The sequence below is a fragment of the Cricetulus griseus genome, assembly GCF_003668045.3.
Source record: "Cricetulus griseus strain 17A/GY chromosome 1 unlocalized genomic scaffold, alternate assembly CriGri-PICRH-1.0 chr1_1, whole genome shotgun sequence".
NCBI classification, from domain to species: domain Eukaryota; kingdom Metazoa; phylum Chordata; class Mammalia; order Rodentia; family Cricetidae; genus Cricetulus; species Cricetulus griseus.
In genome coordinates, this window is record NW_023276807.1 from 224,350,690 (window position 1) to 224,370,782 (window position 20,093).

Here is a 20,093-nt window from a genome sequence, read left to right on the forward strand (position 1 = left end):
TTACCCAGCGCCTGCGCAATAATTTGTTTACATTCGGTGCCTGCCGGATGCAGGCGCCATCTTGTAATGGAGAATGCAGGGGCTCCCTACACAACCTCATCAAGTTTTCTTACATTTTTGTCTATAAACGGGTGTACCATTAGCCAGCCATCTTGTAGATGTTGTGGTATTTGAAGAAGGAAATAGATGTAAGATTTCATTCACAGAGCCTCAAGTGCCATTAACTGACACTTGGCTAGCGGTGGCCTTTGACTATTGTTGCCATTAAAGAAGAAACAGGGCACAGAGGTGCAGAGAAGTCTGACAAGGTCCATGCACAACAGACTGCATTTTCTTGAGTGAATTAATGAATGAGTGAATGAAATGGATGGCACCTAGCTTAGTTACTTCTCTATTACTCTGACAAAACACCATGCCAAGGCAACTTTGAAAAGAAAGTGCTTATTAGGCTTATGGTTTCAGAGGGCTAGAGTCCATGATGGCAGAACAAAGGTATAACAGCGGGAACAACAGAAAGCTCACAAGTAGGAGGGACAATGGGAAATGCAGTAGTCTTTTGAAACTTCAAATCCTGCCCCTAGTGTCATGCCTCCTCCAAGGAGGCCACACCTCCTAATCCTTCCCAGATGGTTCCACCAACCGAGGACCAAGTATTCAAACATTCAAGCCTGGGAGGCCATTCTTATTCAACCCCCCCCAGCCCAGTACCTCCCAGAAGAAGGACCTGCTTCTACAGAAAAAAACAGGTGTTCTAGGAAGAATGAGCGCAAAGCCCATTCTCACTGCTTCCATTCCTTAAGTGTTGTAGGGATTGAATCCATTTCTTCCCTCTCCGTCCCTCAGGTACACATTCCACACATACAGAGACACACACTGGCCATCATATACCACCATGTACATATATGAACAAGAACTCACATGACACACACACAGCCTTGCCACCATACACACGCTTTGTACACACATACATAGACACAGATACACAAATACAGACTCAAATTCATGAATGCACTGATGCACAGAAATAGACGCATACTACACACACATATACATATGCCGTTATGCACATATGCATGCATCACACAAAAACACATGTATGGACTGATCTAGGTCAGGAATGAAGAGAATGATATCTAAGGTTAACCCTAAGGCTATAATCCCATCCTGAAGCCCACAAGTCTGCCAAGGGGCTGTATCCTGTCCTACATCAAGGCAAGAAAGGAGACAAGCGTTTGGACAGGTATGACAGTATGTGGCCTCAGGCCCTGTGTAGGTCCCTTCTAGGGCAGCTGCCAAGCTTCCCGGTCAGGTCTTCTCTCTATAGTACCATGCTATAGAGATACATCTCCCACCCATAAGCTTGTGCAACTGCTAGACGACCAGTAAAAGATCTGTGAATGGAATTATGTCAGCCGTGCCTGCTGTGGATGAGTGAGACAGCCGTAACTTTCCTTCTGGGCATGATGTATCCACACTGGATGCCAGGAGCCTCCTGCTGTGGGAAGAGGCAGGAGGGGGCTGGCCCATGGCCTCGCATTAGACCTCAGGCCACTTCTTGGCTCATCACTGCCCATGTGTCTAGGTGGCACGAGTCCTGTGGGCTGATGAGGCTGTAAAGGATCCAGTCTGGAAAACATAACACTGCCCCGGTAGCTTTCCTTCCGCTTTGCGTGGAGGGAACTGGGGCCAAATGTCATTTTCTCAGCCACATACTTTCCACTGCCTCACAGAGCCTGTGGAGTAGGGCCTGGCTATGGACTCTGAAGGCTGTGGCAAGAGGCATTAATCCCTGGGCACCCAAATAATGGCTCTGTTCAATTTGCAATTCATTTGCATCCTGGCTGGACAGACAGGGCTCTTGGGTCACTGGAGTCTTCCTTCCAGCTTGGCCCTTACTGTCCCTACCTCTCCCTCCCTGGCCTTGCTCAGAGTGTGTCTCACACAGCACCTCAGGGTGGTCTGAGGGAGAAAGCCCAATTACTAGCTTTTCATCCATCAGTTGTAGACAGTAGCAGCAAGCCGCATTATTCTGCTTAAGGATTAGGTAAGAGACTGCATGGAAATTGATTGGCATAGAGTCCCTCGCTGCTAAGCACTGTTGGCAGCTGTTGGTATTACATGCTGTGCTTCACAAAATCTGAGGGCAAATTTGGAGCTGGGAACATCAATTAGGGACGGGGGATAGTTGGAATCAGCCGGGAATGATCATGGACATCTCTAACTAAGACATCTGTGTGCTAGAGATGGAAAGAGACCAGCTGAGAATCAAGCTTAGATCAGTGCTTTAGACAGGACTCTCTGTGGCCAGTCCTGTGGCAGATGGATGGAGGCAGAGACTCCTTTAGGGATTGCTTCAAGATATGGCGATGTCTCCATTGGGACAAGGGACAGGGCAGGAAGTGAGAGGTTCTGGATGGGCTATGCCTTAGAGAAGCATGAAAAGTGTCAGTGTGACTCTGGGGATCCCTCCTTCCAGTCATTTCTCTCATTCAGTGTGGTCTCTAAAGGCCTCAGTCTTCACACAAAGGCATTCCAACTGAGTATCAGGGAACAGGGGAGAATATCGAGGAGTAGGCGCCTTCTCCCACCCTCCCCTCTAGCCTTCTTCCTTCAGAAGACTCTTGCCAATGAGTCCCTCTCAACCCAAACCCAAACCTCTACTCCCAATGACCCAGAAAGATTAGAAAGTGCCCTTTAAAAAAAGACATTCAGAATCTTACCTCAGCCAATAACCATTCCAGCCCTATTTAGCTGTCAGCTCCCTAGGCTTGAGGCTCACCTACACAGGACATGCTCAACACTGGGTGGCTTTGCTTCTTTTCCTGCAAGCAGGGCCTCTGGGGCTTTGACAGAAGGAATGATGTGTAGTGTGCAAGGTGACATCAGTAGCTTAACGAGGCTGGAGGCTCACCTGCATGAAACTCCCAGACTTACATGTACACATACATACATATTCGTTGGTGTGTTTGCACACTTTGGAGTAAAAATGGAAAAATCCAGATTATTTTGAAACTATGAAAAGTCAAAGAATACTTTTTTTGTCTGTTTGTTTGTTTTTTTCAGAGACAGGGTTTCTCTGTGGCTTTGGAGGCTGTCCTGGAACTAGTTCTTGTAGACCAGGCTGGTCTCGAACTCACAGAGATCCACCTGCCTCTGCTTCCAGAGTGCTGGGATTAAAGGCATGTGCCACCAACGCCCGACAAAGAATACTTTCTTAAGCTTTTATATTTAAAGCCCATGCAGGAAGAATCTACTGCCTGTGGCTCCCATTTTATAGTAGGGAAAGGGGGAGTTTTGGAGCCCACTCAAGACTTCTCTGAGAACTCCAAGTCATCCTTGGTGCCTATTGCCACAACTACCTCCCAATGTATAGCAGTTGGTAACAGTGCCATGTGTCCAATGGGAGTGCTTAGGGCCCTCTGTAGAGCCTGGAGAGAGGCAGAGCAGCAAACTCAACCTGTGGGCCCTGAGGAAGAAGTTGCTGTTTTGCACCTGTCTAGAGCCAGGCTCCTACCATAATCCCTATCCTTCTACATCTCCTTCTTCACAGAGCCTAAATATACAGGTGGAAGACATCCGGATTCGGCCCATCCTTTCTGCCTTCCGCCATCGAAAGCCTGTGACAGAGGGCTATGTGGAGGTGAAGGAGGGCAAGACCTGGAAGCAGATCTGTGACAAGCACTGGACAGCCAAGAATTCCCACGTGGTCTGTGGCATGTTTGGCTTCCCTGCAGAGAAGACCTACAACCCCAAAGCCTACAAGTAAGTGGGCAGGGCCAGAGGGGGGCAGGGTTTCCTGGGCTGCAATCCTTGTGGGGTCAGTGCCAGACCTAGTGATGGGCTATTTCACTAACTGCTTAGCCTTGCTTTTGAGTAACTCACACTTGTGTGGGAAGCAAGCTAGATGATGGGACTAGAATAGCACATAGGAAGGCTTATCCGGTGAGGGACAAAGTACTCCAGCCCAGGTAAATCCCACCATCAGTTTCAGCAGCCACTGAACATATAGGCTGTATAAGGGCAATACACAGGTTGAGCAAGGATAGCAGTGACTTAAGAAATGTTTGGCAGGCCAGTGTCTCTTGGTGGCTCAGGAGGAGCCCTGTTGCCCTGGAGGAGATTACTAAAGTATTCCTTTCAGACCAATTCTTACCAGCCCCACTTCTCCGTTTCCCCATCTTTGTCAGATTCCATCAGGGCATGTCTGTGTAGCATTTTCTTGCTTAATGATTGATGTGTAAGGGCAACACCCACTGTGGGCAATACCAACTCTGGGAAGATCGTCTTGAGTTTTATAAGAAAGCAAGCTGAGCAAGCCATGGAAGTAAGCATTCCCCCGAAGGTCTCTGCTTCGGTTTCTGCCTCCAGTGCTCTGTGTATGATGTGAGACAGTCAGAAGACGTTTCTGGGACAAGAACCTCTTCCATCTTCCCTCCAAAAGGTTGGGAGGGTACAGAAACTTTTCCACATGTGTCTCAAAGAGGAAAGAATGCTCCAGAGTTACTCAGTTGATGGATAATGGTACTCAGAGGCTCCAGAGTTAATCAGTTGATGGATTATGGTACTTAGAGGCTCCAGAGTTACTCAGTTGATGGATTATGGTACTCACAGGCTCCACAGTTACTCAGTTGATGGATTATGGTACTCACAGGCTCCACAGTTACTCAGTTGATTATGATGCTCCTGGAAGGGGGATGATGTTGACTAAATTCTTCTTTGGTTGTCCAAACAGATAATGTTATTCTTTTGTTTAAAAAGAAGAAAAGAGAAATGCTGAGACAGACATACTGACTATAAGTTTATTATAAGGCCCAGCAGAATGGGGAGACTAAGAAGAGGAACAGGGGTAAATGGCTGACCACCATGGCCGGTCGCCAAAGAGAGAGCACATAGGTGAGAGAGAGTAGAAAGGAAGCTGAAAGGAAACAGAGAGAGGGGAACAGAGAGAGGGAACAGAGGAAACAGAGAGAGGGAACAGAGAGCGGGAACAGAGAACGTAAAGGGGCAGGGACTTGTCTTTTAAAGGGGTCCTCTGCACCTGCGTGCAGACTTAGTTCCCATGGAACCTTGAGCTGACCAGGGTACTGCCTGTTCCACCAGGTAACAGGGGCAGGCCAGCATAATGCCTGAACCTTTCAGATAAGCCTTAGGTAACTGAGGATCTAACCTGAATGATAGCAATGGGCTGTCACATTCTCTTAATCAATTCCAAGACTTGGGTCAGTTTACAGACCCAGAATCCCAGAACAAAAGGGAGCTATGCTCCCCTTGGGGAAGGACCTGGGTACCTTGTGCCAAAACCTTATGCTGCTTTTCTTGCAGCCCTCTCCATAGGGACCCTTTTCCTGGATGGCTGTGTGTCAGGAAGGAAGGAGTAATCAGATCTTATGTGGAATGCTGGGTACTACTAGCTCTGAACTGACCCAAGAGTATAGTGTATGTTTGGTTCACTAGACCAAGGAGGAGTTTTAACTAAACTTCTCACATGGACCCAATAAACCCCGATACTTTCCTGGGATGATTCCCCCAGGGTTAGAAAGTGTAGTTAGAACAGACACATTGAGTCCCTGGCAGGCTCTCACAAAATCTAGCTTTCCCTTAGCTGGGGAGAGCCACTGGACTCAATGCTTCTAGAGTAACTCCAGCTCATTAACTGCTACAGCCCTGCTGACTTCCGACTTGGCAGAAGGCTGTCCCCAACCTTAGTCATCCCTCTCATGTCCAGGCCTGGGGGCGGTTGTGTTTCCATTTCCCCTCATGTCATCTCTGCTTCTCTTGGGCCAGCTCAACCACCGTATATGAGGATGGGGGTGGGGTGGTGCTCTGGCTGCTGGAGGCCTGTGGAGGGTCATGGTGGGCGGCACATTCCAGAGAGCTGATGTAAGACAGAAGCAGGGCTGTCTGGGGAAGACTGGAGCAGGTCTGAGGCAGCCCCTGTGGCTGATTGAGTGAGGGGTGGTGCTCACCAACAGCTGGAAACAGATGACTTTCCCAGATCAGCCGTGGGTTCGCTGTGCTCTGACCTGGAACAGCTCATGTTCCCCTGGGTGTATTCTGCCCATGTGTGGAAGGGAGGTGAGGTTTCTCAGAGCAAGGGGCCTTACAGGAAGTGGGGAGGGGTAGCTGCTCTGGAATTCCTAACAGCCCCCCTCATGCGACCTCTCCACTGTATGATGTCACTGTGGTGAACACACATCCCGATATAGTCTGTATCTTAGATATTCGAGGGTTTGTACCCACAGCTACACTAGAATTGTTTTGGTAAAGGGAGACAATAGTGACGTCTAAAGAATTTGTCCTTCCTCTGCGTTCACATGCCATTCACCCCAAGACAAAGCTGATGTTTCTGAGGAAGCTGGACCAGTAAGGACAAGACTTCACATCTGTCCCTCCGAGGGTCTCCTGCCCAGATAGCCTCCTCCCCCAGCATCTCTCTGAGTCCTGCCAGGCAGGGGCAAGAACACAGGCTCTAAACTCCAGACAACTTCAAAGGACATGGTGTCCCCCGTATACCCTGTTTAGATCCCAGAATTTTTTCATAGCCTCATCTTCCAGCAAATGGTCCTCATCACTTCAAGCAAGGATTCTTTCTCTCTCTCTCTTTTAGAAATGCAATTTAAAGGTTGTATTTATTTTTATTTTATTGTGCTGGTATTTTGCCTGCGTGTATGTGTCTGTGTGGGGGTTTCAGATCCCCTGGAACTGGAGTTACAGACAGTTATGAGTTGCTGTATGGGTGCTAGGAATTGAACCTGAGTCTTCTAGAAGAACAGCAAATGATCTTAACTGCTGAGCCAAGGGATCCTTCCTTTTATTGCTTTCCCCTCCTCTTTTAGCCATTTTATTACTTCCTTTTAAAAGTGTGTGTGTGTGTGTGTGTGTGTGTGTGTGTGTGTGTGTGTGTGTACATGCCTGCAGAGGCCTCAGATAGCCCCAGAGCTGGAGTGACAGGTATGATGCTAGTAACTGAACTTGGGTCCTCTACAAGAGCATGTACATGTTCTTAGCCACTGAGCCATCTCTCTGCCCTCTAGTTACTTGTCACTGTAACAAAGTACCTAACTGATGCAACTCTAGGAAGAATTTTTTTTTTTTTTGCTGACATTTTATGAGGTTACAGTTTGTCGTGGTGGGGGAGGCATGGTGGAATTCATGGTAGCAGGTGTGTGCAGCTGGGGCTCCTCACACCCCTGTGCACAGGAGCAGAGAGAGCACAGATGAGAATCCATCCCACAGAGACCTACTTCCTCCCGCTAGGCCCTACCTCCTCAAAGTCCCATAGCCTCTCCGTCCCCAGCAGGGGACCAAATGTTCAAACATGCCAGACTGTGGGGGGCATTCACATTCAAGTCACACCACCACTACCATTTTTATTCATTTCAAAAATCTCTCCCCATGATCCGTGCACTGTTTTAAGTGCTTTGCAAGCATTTGTTCATTTAACTCAGTGATGTTAAGGTAACTCCTGGCCATAAACCCTTCCTTCCAAGTCATCTGAATACTCAAGAAATGTACATATGTAGATTTAGCTGTGGATGCCAGTTACCAGAACTGGAAGCGGGTCTTTCTCCTGGCTCCAGGGCTCTTGCCATGGGCCATGGCCTCTCCCAGCATAGTTCTTCCTCCAGTAGTCCCAATCTCTAACCTTCAACCACCATCACAGTAATGCTCTGTCTTGACTGTATCCCTCTACTACAAGTTGCAATGTGGAAAACAGTATTAAGAAGTGGTACCTTCAAGAGATGGTTAGGTTGTAAGAGCTCTGTCCCTGAATGGACTGAGGCTATTTTCATGGGACTGGCTTAGCTATCTTATTAGTTGGATGTTTCTTCAAGGAAAGGGCTTTTTACAAACCATGATTCTTTAACTGTTACACACTTTTAAAAGAAAAATGAAGCCTGGAGTGGTGGTACATGCCTATAATCCAGCAGGTGGGAGACTGGTTTCTGGGAAACTAGTCTGGATCTGCTGGTTACAAAAGGAAAGAAGGGAGCAGGTGGCTGCTGGGATGCCCTGGTTGCCCATTTCTTCCCTTTCCCTGCAGAACATTTGCCTTGAAGAGGAAGCTGCGCTACTGGCAGTTTTCCATGAACTGCACGGGCACTGAAGCTCACATCTCCAGCTGCAAGCTGGGCCCTCCGGTGTCCCGGGACCTTGTGAAGAATGCCACCTGTGAGAATGGGCAGCCAGCTGTGGTCAGTTGTGTGCCTAGCCAGATCTTCAGTCCTGATGGGCCCTCAAGGTTCCGGAAAGCCTACAAGCCAGAGGTAAGGACTGGGCAAAAGGGACAGGCACTTGGCCACTGGCAGGGGTCATGATTAGAAGGGGAACAGGAAAGAGCTGGCCCCAGCTGAGACCATCATTGTTGCTACACAGAGAAACCCTGTCTCAACAAACAAACAAACAGGGTCTCTCTGTGTAACCCTGGCTGTCCTGGAACTTGCTCTGTAGACCAGGCTGGCCTCGAACTCACAGAGATTTGCCTGTCTCTGCCTCCCGAGTGTTGGGATTAAAGGTGTGAACCACCACTGCCCAATAGAGGAGCAGTGTTAAAGGGTCACAGCATTAGGAAGGTTGAGAACCACTGTGAGAGTAACTGGGCTTGGGGTGGAGGTGTTTTCCTATATGAACTAGATCCTCTATTCCAACTGACTGATTCCCAGAACAGGTGAATGACCAAACAGGGCAGGCTGACCCTCCTCCAGAGCCTACCACCAAACAGTCCTGTTCTCTCTCCTCCCCCCTCCCTGCCCGTGTGTGTGTGTGTGTGTGTGTGTGTGTGTGTGTGTGTGTGTGTGTGTATTCTGGAAATTGCTAATACAGGGCCACTGGGTGGGAACAGCACATGAAAAGAGGAGGATTGATCATAGATCAATTGAGCCACAGGCCTGATGAAACCTCCATCATGGGCTAAGTCCCTGGACCATTTAGAACCTCAGTAGACATCATGTTTGCAGAGTGAGTTCATGCCAGGAGAAAGGTGTCGGGGGTGTGGTGGTGGGGGGAAGGAACCTGCTGAGGGAGAGCAGTTGGTGGAACAGTAGAAGTGCCTCCCCAGACCAATAATACCACAGTCTCCTCTCCCTTCTCTTCCTCCTGTCCTGTGCTTTTTCTCACCTACTTCTGAGGTGCCCCACAGAGATAAGCAGTCAGGGATAACCCTGGGAGGTGTTTGAATGAAAGTCCCCGTAGTAAGTGAGAGGAGTGAAATGCTGGGAGCCCAGCCCAATCTGTGGGGATTATTTAATGGGACCTCCTAACTTCCTGGCATTTCTGGGAAACTAAGCCTGGCCTTCTCGTTCCCTCAAGGTGCCTTCTTTATCAGACACCTGTGTCCCTGTGTCAGAGGCACAGCTGGTTAGTGCTATTTGTGGGCCCCAAACTGCCCCTACCCTGAACCCTCACTTCCCCTGCCCTTTGTTCTGCCTGCCTCTTCCTGCCTCCTCCCCTCCCCCTCCCCTGCCCCCAGCTCTCCCTGTCAGCTAGAGTTCCCTATCCTACTGTTTTGGAATTCCTCTGCAGTCAAGCTCATACCAAACCAGTGAACAAAGTGGGAGGCTGACCTCACATTTTCCTTGGTTTCTGTCTTCACTCCATGGCCAGCTGGATCACTACCTGGCCACTTCCAGGGTCTGTGGCTAGGCTATCTGATATTCTGTCTCCATCCAGCTGTGGTCAGGATGGCGGCTCCACGTGAGTGTGAGGGGCCCCCTGCATCCCACTCATGAGCTTGGGAAGGTCACGTTTTCTGTTGAAAACAGAGGCTGTAGCCCGTGGTTTTACTCTCTGTGCTCTGTTTTCTAAAGCAAGAATGGAAGTTTTGGAAGCCACTGAGTGTTTCACACTCACCCACCCTCCTTTACTTTTCCCACTACTGCCAGGCTCAGCAGTCCTTGGGGGAACCTGTGAATGTGGGTGGCGTCACAGCAAGCCTAGCCCCCAGGTGTTATTGTGGGGAAGCAAGAGATGACTGGAGAGAGGTTCTTACTTGGTGCCTTGTTCCTCAAGGTGGCAGAGGGCTTGAATGCTTGAAACATGCCAACTTCCAGCAGACTTGCCTCATCCCTGCCATCAGTACATGGCCTGAACGAAGTCACAGGCTGTGAACTACACACACACACACACACACACACACACACACACACACACAGAGAGAGAGAGAGAGAGAGAGAGAGAGAGAGAGAGAGAGAGAGAGGTATTGATCATACAAACATGGGTTTTTACACGTGCATAGAAACTGAAGCAAAGCAGCCTGTGTAGACAGGTGAAGCCAACTCAAGCCAACTCCTATCCTTTATGACATAATCCACAGGCTTCATGAATCTGGCAGGGAATGGGTCCTTTGTAACTCCAGATTCCTAGGAGGGGCTGAGGCTTCCAGACAGTAAGACTAGGGGCATCCAAACTACCATCTCCACCCTCTCTGCCCTCTCTGTCTGGACAGGCTGCGTCTTCTGGACTAGAATGGCGATTAGTCTTCACTAGGAAGACACCCCCAGCCCTTGCTGCTTGCCTGCTTGCTCTGAGTCAGGTCCTGACTAATCTGTCTTTCCTGCTAAGGCCCCATGTTTTCACTCTCTGTCTTGCTGTTTCCTGTTTCCTCTTGCTTCCCCCCTTATGAGCAGAATCCCCTCTTGCATTTGACTCCTCACCAAGAGTCTTCATGCAGGACTAGACTATTATAAGCAGTGGAAAATAAAGATTCACTTGGTTTCTGTGGACTTGGATGGTAGAAGCTTCTCTGTGTAGCTCTAATCATTGGAAGGCTCCAGAGCTGGGAGTAGAAGGATGCTGACGCTGGAATCTAGGAGGCAAGCCTGGGAAGGGGTGATGTGCTGATGAGGGTCTTAGATGGCCTCCCTAGTGGTCCAGGATAGAGGCCCATGAGAAGCTACATAGAAAACTTTTGCCTGACCCTCAATAAGTTGAGCACTTCCAGACTCTGAGCTATGGGGATCTGGCAGGGCCATGGGGGTGGAAGACAAAAAGGAGCAGGACAGCGACAACTCGAAGGATGTGTGTCACTTCTGCACTCAGCAGGACCATATGTCTCTTCAGCAACCCTTGGTGCGGCTGAGAGGTGGAGCCCAGGTCGGGGAGGGCCGAGTGGAGGTGCTCAAGAATGGAGAATGGGGAACCGTCTGCGATGACAAGTGGGACCTGATATCTGCCAGTGTGGTCTGCCGAGAGCTGGGCTTTGGGACTGCTAAAGAGGCTGTCACAGGCTCCAGGCTGGGGCAAGGTAAGGAATGGAGTAGCTGAAGGTAGGAGTCTCTCTTTAGGGGAAAACATGGCCCTAGGAACCAAGGTCCAACTGGTGGCCATGATCCCCTCAAGCTCAGCTTACTCTACTCCCTCCTTGCGGACTCTACTCCCTCCTTGCAGCAGCCCATCCATTAGGGAATCCTGGAAGACCCCTCCCTACCTCCACCCCCAGCCAGATCCTTAGAGAACACCAAATCTCCATCTGATGGATGGATGAAACCATGCCAGAGAAAGGATGAATGGGCAAAGTGAGATCATAGAACAGCAGCTAGTGAACACACCAGGTCTCCAGGTCTCCAACTCCCACTCCACACTCTCAGCTGCTCCAATGGGAAAGCCAGAATCCCAAGTCCTTCCTCCAAGGAAAGGACCTCAGAAACCATCAAGCATGGCTGCACACAAAACAACCAGCTGTCACCTTGCTTTTCCACCCTGGTGCAACCTTGCCAATATTGGGCACCTGACAGCAGAAAACGGAAACATGGCAGCCCTCTCTGATGTCATGAGACAGTCATGAGAAGGAAGCTGGTTTTCATCAACTGTCCCGAGCACATTGTTGGTATGAGTAAAGAAGAAAAGTACGGGAGGCATTCAGTAGGGAAACTCTGGGAACAGTGCTGCTTCTCTGACCACAGAACAGATTACAGCCTCTCCTGGGTGAGTCCATGAAAATCACTCAGCCTTGAAAGCCCTGGTCCATCAGGAGCCTTCTCCAAGACCAAGCAGCCTTGTGAGTGCCCAGCCCACTCCTGCAGAACTGTATTCAAGGGAAGGAGGTTTTGGTCTTTATTGGGACTCTGTTCAGCACTGACCAGTACATAGAGAGGCTGCTATGGCAGTAGAGATGGAGCTTGGGCTACATAGAGATGGGAAGGCCTGGGCCAGTGGTTCTCAACCTGTGGGTTGCAACCCCTTTGGAGGGTTGCATGTCACATATCCTACACAGCAGATATTTGTAGTACAATTTAGAACTGTAGTAAAATTACAGTTATGAAGTAACAACAAAACAATTTTATAGTTGGGGGGGTCACCACAGCATGCAGAATTGCATTAAAAGGATACAGCATTAGGAAGGTTGAGAACCACTGTCTAAGCTGTGAGAGGAAACCCATACTCTTGCAAATGGAGCCATCATCCCATGGAAAGAAGTCTGGTGAGGTCACTGGTTGCAGCCTGAAGGAAGTAATTTGCCTCCACTCACCCATTCTCTCTGCTAGGACTCCAGCATCCCGGTTGGCCTTCATGGCCATCTCAGTTAGAGAACATAGAACTCTAATATCCTAGCAGCGCAGCTCATCTGCTCTAGCTCATCTTCTTGACTGGCCTGGGTCATGCCATGACCCTAGCTGCCCTGGGAATGAACTTAGGGAAGTTCTTGGGGTCATAGACCTTCCCTGCTGGAGAGGACCTAAGCTTCTCTGGTCCATCATATGAGGGATCTGAGGCTCAGGGAGACCTAATAATTGGCAGACAGACTGAAGCTCAAGCTCCCTAACTCTTAAGATTTTGGCTTCCTTTTTTGACACTGCCTGCATCCTTGCTTGACTAATCCTGATGACACTTGATCCTTTCTTGTGCAAATGTTCCAAGTGTGTACTAAAGGGTAGGTGGATGGATGCAGCAGCAACGTACTGTGTTACCTGGTGGCCCCTGGCATGCCACACAACCACTCATTCTCCTTAGGTCCCATTGAAGGAGTCAGGTTCCTCAATGTTTCCACAGTCTACTCTGCTGGTTGAACCACATGGTCTGAGCTTTCCTAAGATCCACAGGACCACAGCCACTCACCCTGAGGCATAAACAAGCACTTGATGACACGGACATTCCATGTGTCATGAGCCAGTGCTGTATGACCTAATTCTTTCACCACCCAGAGCAGCCAAAGGTTTACAAGTGCCTAAGGAATTCTAGGAAGAAGAGGCCTTGGGTGCCTTTGATGTTGGCCTTCAAGGCACCATGGAAGATTTATCTGCCTTCTGCCACGTTGGGTAGATGACAGTAGTAGACAGGAAAGGAAAAATACCACATTCAAAGGCATGCCCCAGAGCAGATAGGGTCAGCTCCTGAGTCCTGGCTCCAGCCAATGGAACAAGAAACCACACCCAAACCCATGGGTAGTGAAAGGGCAGAGGCTGAGTCCTCACCCTGGTCTGGCTACTTGCTTGTCTGTGACCTTGAAGAACCTTCTGGTCCTGAGATTCTTCACTGTAAAACAAGGTAGCTGGATTGGTCATGTGTGGGGCTCTGTCTAGCTCCGACATCATCAAGATGGATGTTCAGGTTACAGCAATCTCTTCCCTCTGTACTTCAGGACCGTTCCCCAAGGTCCCAGCTGTCTGCTGACACATGCACCTTCCCTGACAATTGAACCAAGTGTGAGGGAACCTGTGTGCCTTAGCTCCTGTCCTTAGTCTGTGCACAGCAGGTACTGCTCCAGAGATGTCGGGAGTGGGGGTGATGAGGAAGGGAGGCACCTCAGGAAGAGGGGGCACACTCCAGTTAAACAGGTGTGGTCAACTGAACAAACACCTGGCAAAACATTCCAACTCTGCAGACCACTGCTTTCCAGTGGAAACATAGCCACATAAGTAATTTTGAATTTTCTAGTTGTCACATGAGAAAGAACTGCAGGTGAAGTTAATTCTAACAATATATTTTTGTTCAACTCAGTATATGTAAAATATCGTAATTTTAACATGCAGTTGATAGAAATGCTGTTAACAAGATTGCTTGCATTTTCATAATACAGCTTGTCATTCATGGTGTATTCTATGTTTACAGCCCAAATACTTGCCCTGGCTGCGTATTGAGTAGCCAGGCCCCTGACTATTGGGAAGGGCAGTGCTAGAGAAGTGTCTGCAAAAGCCTTTTGTCCTCATTAAGAAGTACATGTGGCCGGTCTGTCACACATGCAGCAGTGGGTTGTTGTGATGTTTACATAAGATAAGATGAATGTTTGGGATCCAAAACGTAGTAAGCACCCACCGTGGCCATCTCTCTGCCATCACCCTCAGATTTATAACACAAGCCTAATCCTATGGTTCTGGCTCTGTATTTTGTTGTAGCCTTTGTACTTTGAGTCCTTGTAATCTTCCAGCAAAGTTTTAGCAAGTATTTTTACTAATGTATAAAATTCCAAAAAATTAGAAACATTCATTTATAAATTCCTAAGGAAACAGAAACTTAGCACTTTCCTTCTAGCAGTCAGTTTTTGGCCTCAGGACAGCTGGATGGTGACTGTCTCTAGCTAGATACCCCGCTCCCCTAATAGGCTCAAAGACCCTCCTAGGAGCTCTGTGGCCATCTCCATCTTTATTTCTGACTACATATATCATAAGTCTCTACAATACTCCTGCCTGCCCAGGCAGTGGGAACTTTCCAGGGCAGACTCTGCCTCCTGAGTCCATAATCCACAGCCCTGAGACTCAGTGGTGTCAGCTGCATCTGTGTGGACCCTGTGGGGATTTCCTGCCTTTCCAGGCACTGACTGGGAATACAGCAAAGGAAAACGTGTTTCCTGCCCTCCTGGGGGTGGGGGGACAACATCACTAGGGAACCACTTAGAGCAAAGTGCTCAAAGCAGGACTACAGACCTACAGACAGGGGGTGGGGGTGGGAATGAAGTGAGGACCGACGAGGCTTCTCCAGGGAAATGAAGGATGGGTGGGTGTCAGTAGTGGGCTGTGAGAAGGAGAGTGGACCAGGCAGAGGAAGGAGCACTTGGCTCCGTGACAGAATCCCAGATCCCTGTGGCTTACCTGGGAGGAGTCTACGGTTCCTGTGGCTGAGATGGGAGGGGTGGGCAGAGCTGGAACATAAGTGAGAGGCCACAGAGTGCAAGGCCTCCAAGACCATCTGGTGCCATTGGATCATGGACACTGCTACCTAAGGGCAGTGAGAAGCCATGGGAGGCATTTAACATGAATTTAAAACCCCCATGGGGTTTTATGTGGGGGAAGATATTGGAATAGGGCAGAGAGGGAGGCTAAATGTCATTTGGTCATTGTCCACTGGAGAGGAAACTGTTATGTTTCAGGAAATGGGGGGTAGGAACCAAGCACCCAGATTTGGGGAAATGAGTGAGGGGAATGTATGTGATAGGTGGCTTGTCGGGGTTGGAGGATGGGTTATCTGGGTTGGAGGAGCCCCAGAGATGATCTTGGGGTTCCAACAATACCATAGGTGCTAGGAGGTGCCATTTCCTGGTGTGAGGAGGGCCTGTAGAGAAACAGCTAGGGACGAGAGGCAAAGCCAGATGACTCTTCAAGCAGAGGGGCCTGAGCACCCCTTTTCTCCAGTCCGAGGCTCACTCTCATTATCCCAGACCCAGAAAGACGAGCCTCTTAGCACGATCTCCATGTCGCCTTCAGCACATCTCCTGTCTGCCCTTCCAGGTCTCCACCCTCACCATGATACCTAGTGCCTCGAGGCATAGTTGGGTTTTGCTAACACAGGATACTGGTGAGAACTGGAAGTGACCAGAGGGAAAAGACATAGACATTCCCCATGGGCACTGTGTCCCTCCATGGAGGGTGACTGCTGTTTTCAGGGGTCTTCTCCTCTCCATACCTCTCCTAAGTGAGTTATTGGCTCTTACCACACTCACAGAGGTGTGCCCAAGCTCTGAGCTTATTATTAACCCTGAGTTCTTATCCACCCTGTGATGTACACTCCCTACACCTCACCCTTGGCTATATTTTAAAATGCCCCCCCTTTCTAACTCAGACCTCCTAGTTTGTGTGGGCTGCCTGTTTCCTTCAGGGACTTTTACAGGTACAGCCATAGTTGCTACTTTGAGGCTCTAAATGCCTAGACTATGGTAGCCGAAGGGTGAAGCCTTCATCATCTAATCTGACTCCTTTATTAGAGAGAGAGACCAAGTGACTGGGGAGGCTAGGAGTTACTGTTCCCATTCATGTGACCTGACAAGAAGCAACTTGAGAAAAAGATTGTTTGTTTGGGCTTAGCTTATTTAAGAAGGGATATAGTTCATCATGGAGGGAAAGGCGTGGTGGCCAGAGCATGAGGCAGCTGGTCCCATCACATCCATCTGAAGTCAGAAAGGAAATAAATAATGGACAGGAAGTGGTACCTGGCTTTCAAACCCTCAAGCCCACTCTCCCGTGACTTACTTCTTCCAGCAAGGCTCCACCTCCTAAAGTTTTCACACGTTCCAAAACAGCTCCACCAGCTGGTGACCAGGCATTCAAACACATGAGCTTGTGGGCAACATTTTACATTCAAGCCATAAGACTAAGTGATCTGACCAAGGTCACATGGAAGTTTAGTAGTGAATTTTACTGCACTTATGGCAAAATATGCACACCCAGTTCTCTCCAGGGAGAAGGGGCCGTGGTTGGGAGAGTTTTGAAGACAGAAGAGGCCCGAGTCTGGTGTCTAGGATCTTTCTTGCCTGTTTCTGGAAAGTTCCTCCAGGTGATTTTACAGCATGCATCTTCTTTCCTTTTCTAGGGATTGGGCCAATCCACCTCAATGAGGTCCAATGCACGGGGACTGAGAAGTCCATCATAGACTGCAAACTCAACACAGAGTCGCAGGGCTGCAACCACGAGGAAGATGCTGGTGTGAGATGCAACATTCCCATCATGGGCTTCCAGAAAAAGGTGAGGAGGTGGCATGCCCAGAGGGATCTGTAATGTTGAGGTCCCAAAGAACACAAACCAGGTGGCCTTACTCTGAATGACATGTGCTCTAAGATGAACTCTTGATGCTGGGTCTGCCACTGTCCCTATCAATGTCATTGCCAGCCATCATTTCTAAGTGTGCCAAATGAATAAACATATAAATGCCACTCTTAGGTGTGGCAGCCATCTGACGTCTCCCTGTGCATGATCCCTTGCTTTGGGAACTAGGCATGTGGTACAGTGGCAGCTCAAATTGTCTACAAGGGACTAAAGGTCTACCACACCTCTGACACCCTTGGCATAGGTTTTCTTGGAGGACTCTGAGGTGCCACATGGATAGATGGCAGGTCTACAGAGCACTGTGTGAACATAGTGCAGGCAGCAGTGTGTAAAAGAAGGAATTGAAGGAAGCCGGCAGAACTGCAAGCAGAGACACAGATTCCACCCTTCCTGAGGCAGAATTTAAAGCTTGTTATCCTTGCTCACAGAGAAGAATCCCCCACTGCCTTGTCCTTCAGGAAGACTAACCAGTGCTACAAAACACTCAAGATTGGCCTGGATGTGGTAGCACACACACACACACACACACACACACACACACACACACCCAGCACCTGGGAAGCAGAGGCAGGCAGATCTCTGTGAATTCAAGGTCAGCCTGGTCTACAGCACTAGTTCCAGGACAGCCAAGGCTACACAGAGAAACCTTATCTTGAAAAACCAAACACCAAACAAATAAAAAACCCACTCAGGATTTCCTACACAATGCTCTCCACTGTGCCTTAAATTTGTCAGGTGTTGTGTGCCATATGTCATAGAGCTAACATTGTATGCTTATTTAAACAGACCCATCATGGCACCAGATTTGGCAGGCTCCTGCTTGGACAGCAGTCCTTGACCTTGACACAAGAACACTAAGGCACTCCTGATGCAATTCGCCATCTTAACTGGGCCATAGGTGTGAACCCAGCAGTAGGCAGCTGAGCTAAGCCTTCCTTGCGGGTGAACAGGAATGCACACACGGGGAAATCTGCCATCTGGAGCTGCCAGAAGTATTCTAAGTGTTAACACTGCTACCCGTGGCTGGCCCTAAGTCCCAATGTGCTGAGTCATTCTCCAGATGAGTCAAAGCTCAGTGACATGACAGACCTCAGCCGAAAAAACGAGGCTTTCCAGAACCTTTTGGTGGTCAGTAGATAGAGCCAAGCCAGGCCAGAAGACTGGCTGTTGCCACAAAAGTGCTGAACTCCCATTGCCAACAGCTCTCACCTTTCCAAAGGCCCAGGTTCGAGGCTATGCTCCCTGAGCTCAACCCCAACACAGGAGGGTTTATGTTTGCTGTGATGGCCAGCCAGGCACAGCATGGGCAGGCATGAGGCTAACAAGTGTGCCAACTACCGTGCTGGGAGAAGCACAGCATCTGAGTTTTATCACCATAGGTCTGCTTCTGCTGACAAAATGAAATACCATCAGCTTCGCCAATAGGATTGGTTTCTTCCTGGGTCTACCAGGAGAATACAGCCAATCCAAGGCATTGCCAGGCTTGGTGTCTTCTGAGGCTTCTCTGTTCTGACCTCTTTCCAGCCACCTTATTGTCCTTATGTAACCCCTTTCTGTGCCTGCTACATCCCCTGGGTCTCTTTTCTCCTTATAAAGGCATCAGTCTGGTAGAATTATAGCATTCTCATACGGTCTTATGTGACCTTAATTGTCCCCTTTTGAGACCACACCTCCAAGCAGAGCAAATAACATTGGGGCTTATGCATAGGCATTAGGGAATGGGATCTGGGATGTGGTTTGGTTGGGAGAGTTTTTGCCTAGCGTGCACAAGGCTCTGGGTTCTGTTTGTCTAGCTACAGTGAAGTTTCATTTCTTCTATCACTGGAAGAACAGAGGCACAATGAGAGGCTTATTGAGTGGTCCATGGCATCTAGTATCTGTGAGTAAGTGAACAGATCTAGCAGGATCCAGATACTATACATGTAATTCATGTCACCTCTTAGAAGGCTCTTACATTACCAGGAGAGTGGTGTTCAGGATGGGGTCCAGACACCTGGGTGAGACCTCCCTGAGTTCATGCTGGCATAATTTGACACACAGGGGGACTCTTAAGGATGTTCTAGACCCAAAAGTGGCCAGATAGGACTACCTGGCTTGGAGCTAGTGGCAATATGGAGAGAACCTCTCATCCATCATCATGACCATGTTTCTCCCTATCCACAGCTGCGTCTGAATGGAGGCCGCAACCCCTATGAGGGCCGAGTAGAGGTACTAACAGAGAGAAATGGGTCCCTTGTGTGGGGCACTGTATGTGGCCAGAATTGGGGTATTGTGGAAGCCATGGTGGTCTGCCGGCAGCTAGGCCTGGGCTTTGCCAGCAACGCCTTCCAGGTAAGTGGCCCTAGCCTCACAGCCTGGTCCACCCTCCAGCCAGCTTGATTTTTCCCATCTTCAGTCAGTTCTTCTTGTTAAGTAGCTTACCCCAGGCACTAAGAAGGGACACAATCAAGCAAACCCTGGACCAAGGCAAGAGACCTCATTCTAGCCATAGCACCTTCCCTGACAGCCCTGAGGCCTGCAACAAGTCTCTCCTATCCCAGTCTCAATTTCCAGCTGCAGAATAAGGAGCTCCAGGTGTGTCCAGCCATTTGGCATTGTGACACAATGTTGTCATCTACAAAGTTCACACTGTGCCTTCCAGTTGCAAAAACGTTAGAGAAAAAATTCATACTGTTTTAAGTAAGTTTTTTATTTTATTTTATTTTATGTTAAACAGCATCCACAGTTATGGTGGGCTTGTTGAGACCTCCTGTGACCCACCAGTTGCAGGCTGGATACCTCTGAGTCACTTACTGCACTGTGAACCACTGCAGTTTGCATGTTGGGGTTCTCCATAGGCTGAGGGCTGAGCCTCAAGTGTCCTGTATGGTGTTTGTAGAGGGATGTAATTCAGTTCTTGAGGAAAGCGAGGAACACTCAGTGCTGGGATCAACACTCCAAATGCCTTAGTTTGTTTCCTTGCAGCCCTCTGTTGCTGGACCCTTTCTTTCTTGGTATCTCTGCCTCATTGTCACATTGGCTGCACCTTCCTGCCAGGGCCACTCTCTAATGACCTAATGACTCAAGAGAGCCATTAGGTTCTCTTGAGTAAGGTTACTCTGGTCTTCATTTCTGCTTCCCAGC

At 49.0% G+C, this 20,093-nt stretch overlaps 1 protein-coding gene across 4 annotated transcripts in view; it reads left to right on the forward strand.

The window, feature by feature from the left end:
* Positions 1 to 20,093, forward strand: part of Loxl2 (lysyl oxidase like 2) — a 63,642-nt gene that overhangs the window by 23,717 nt on the left and 19,832 nt on the right. Inside the window, exons 3-7 of one of the 4 annotated variants that reach the window (XM_035452910.1) lie at positions 3,551 to 3,762; positions 8,045 to 8,267; positions 11,038 to 11,242; positions 16,738 to 16,889; positions 19,134 to 19,301. In XM_035452910.1, coding sequence (XP_035308801.1) covers positions 3,551 to 3,762; positions 8,045 to 8,267; positions 11,038 to 11,242; positions 16,738 to 16,889; positions 19,134 to 19,301 — 960 coding nt within the window. Of the gene's footprint in view, positions 1 to 3,550; positions 3,763 to 5,928; positions 6,076 to 8,044; positions 8,268 to 11,037; positions 11,243 to 16,737; positions 16,890 to 19,133; positions 19,302 to 20,093 lie in introns of those variants that run through there. The other 3 variants (XM_035452911.1, XM_035452912.1, XM_035452913.1) reach the window with 3 other exon arrangements.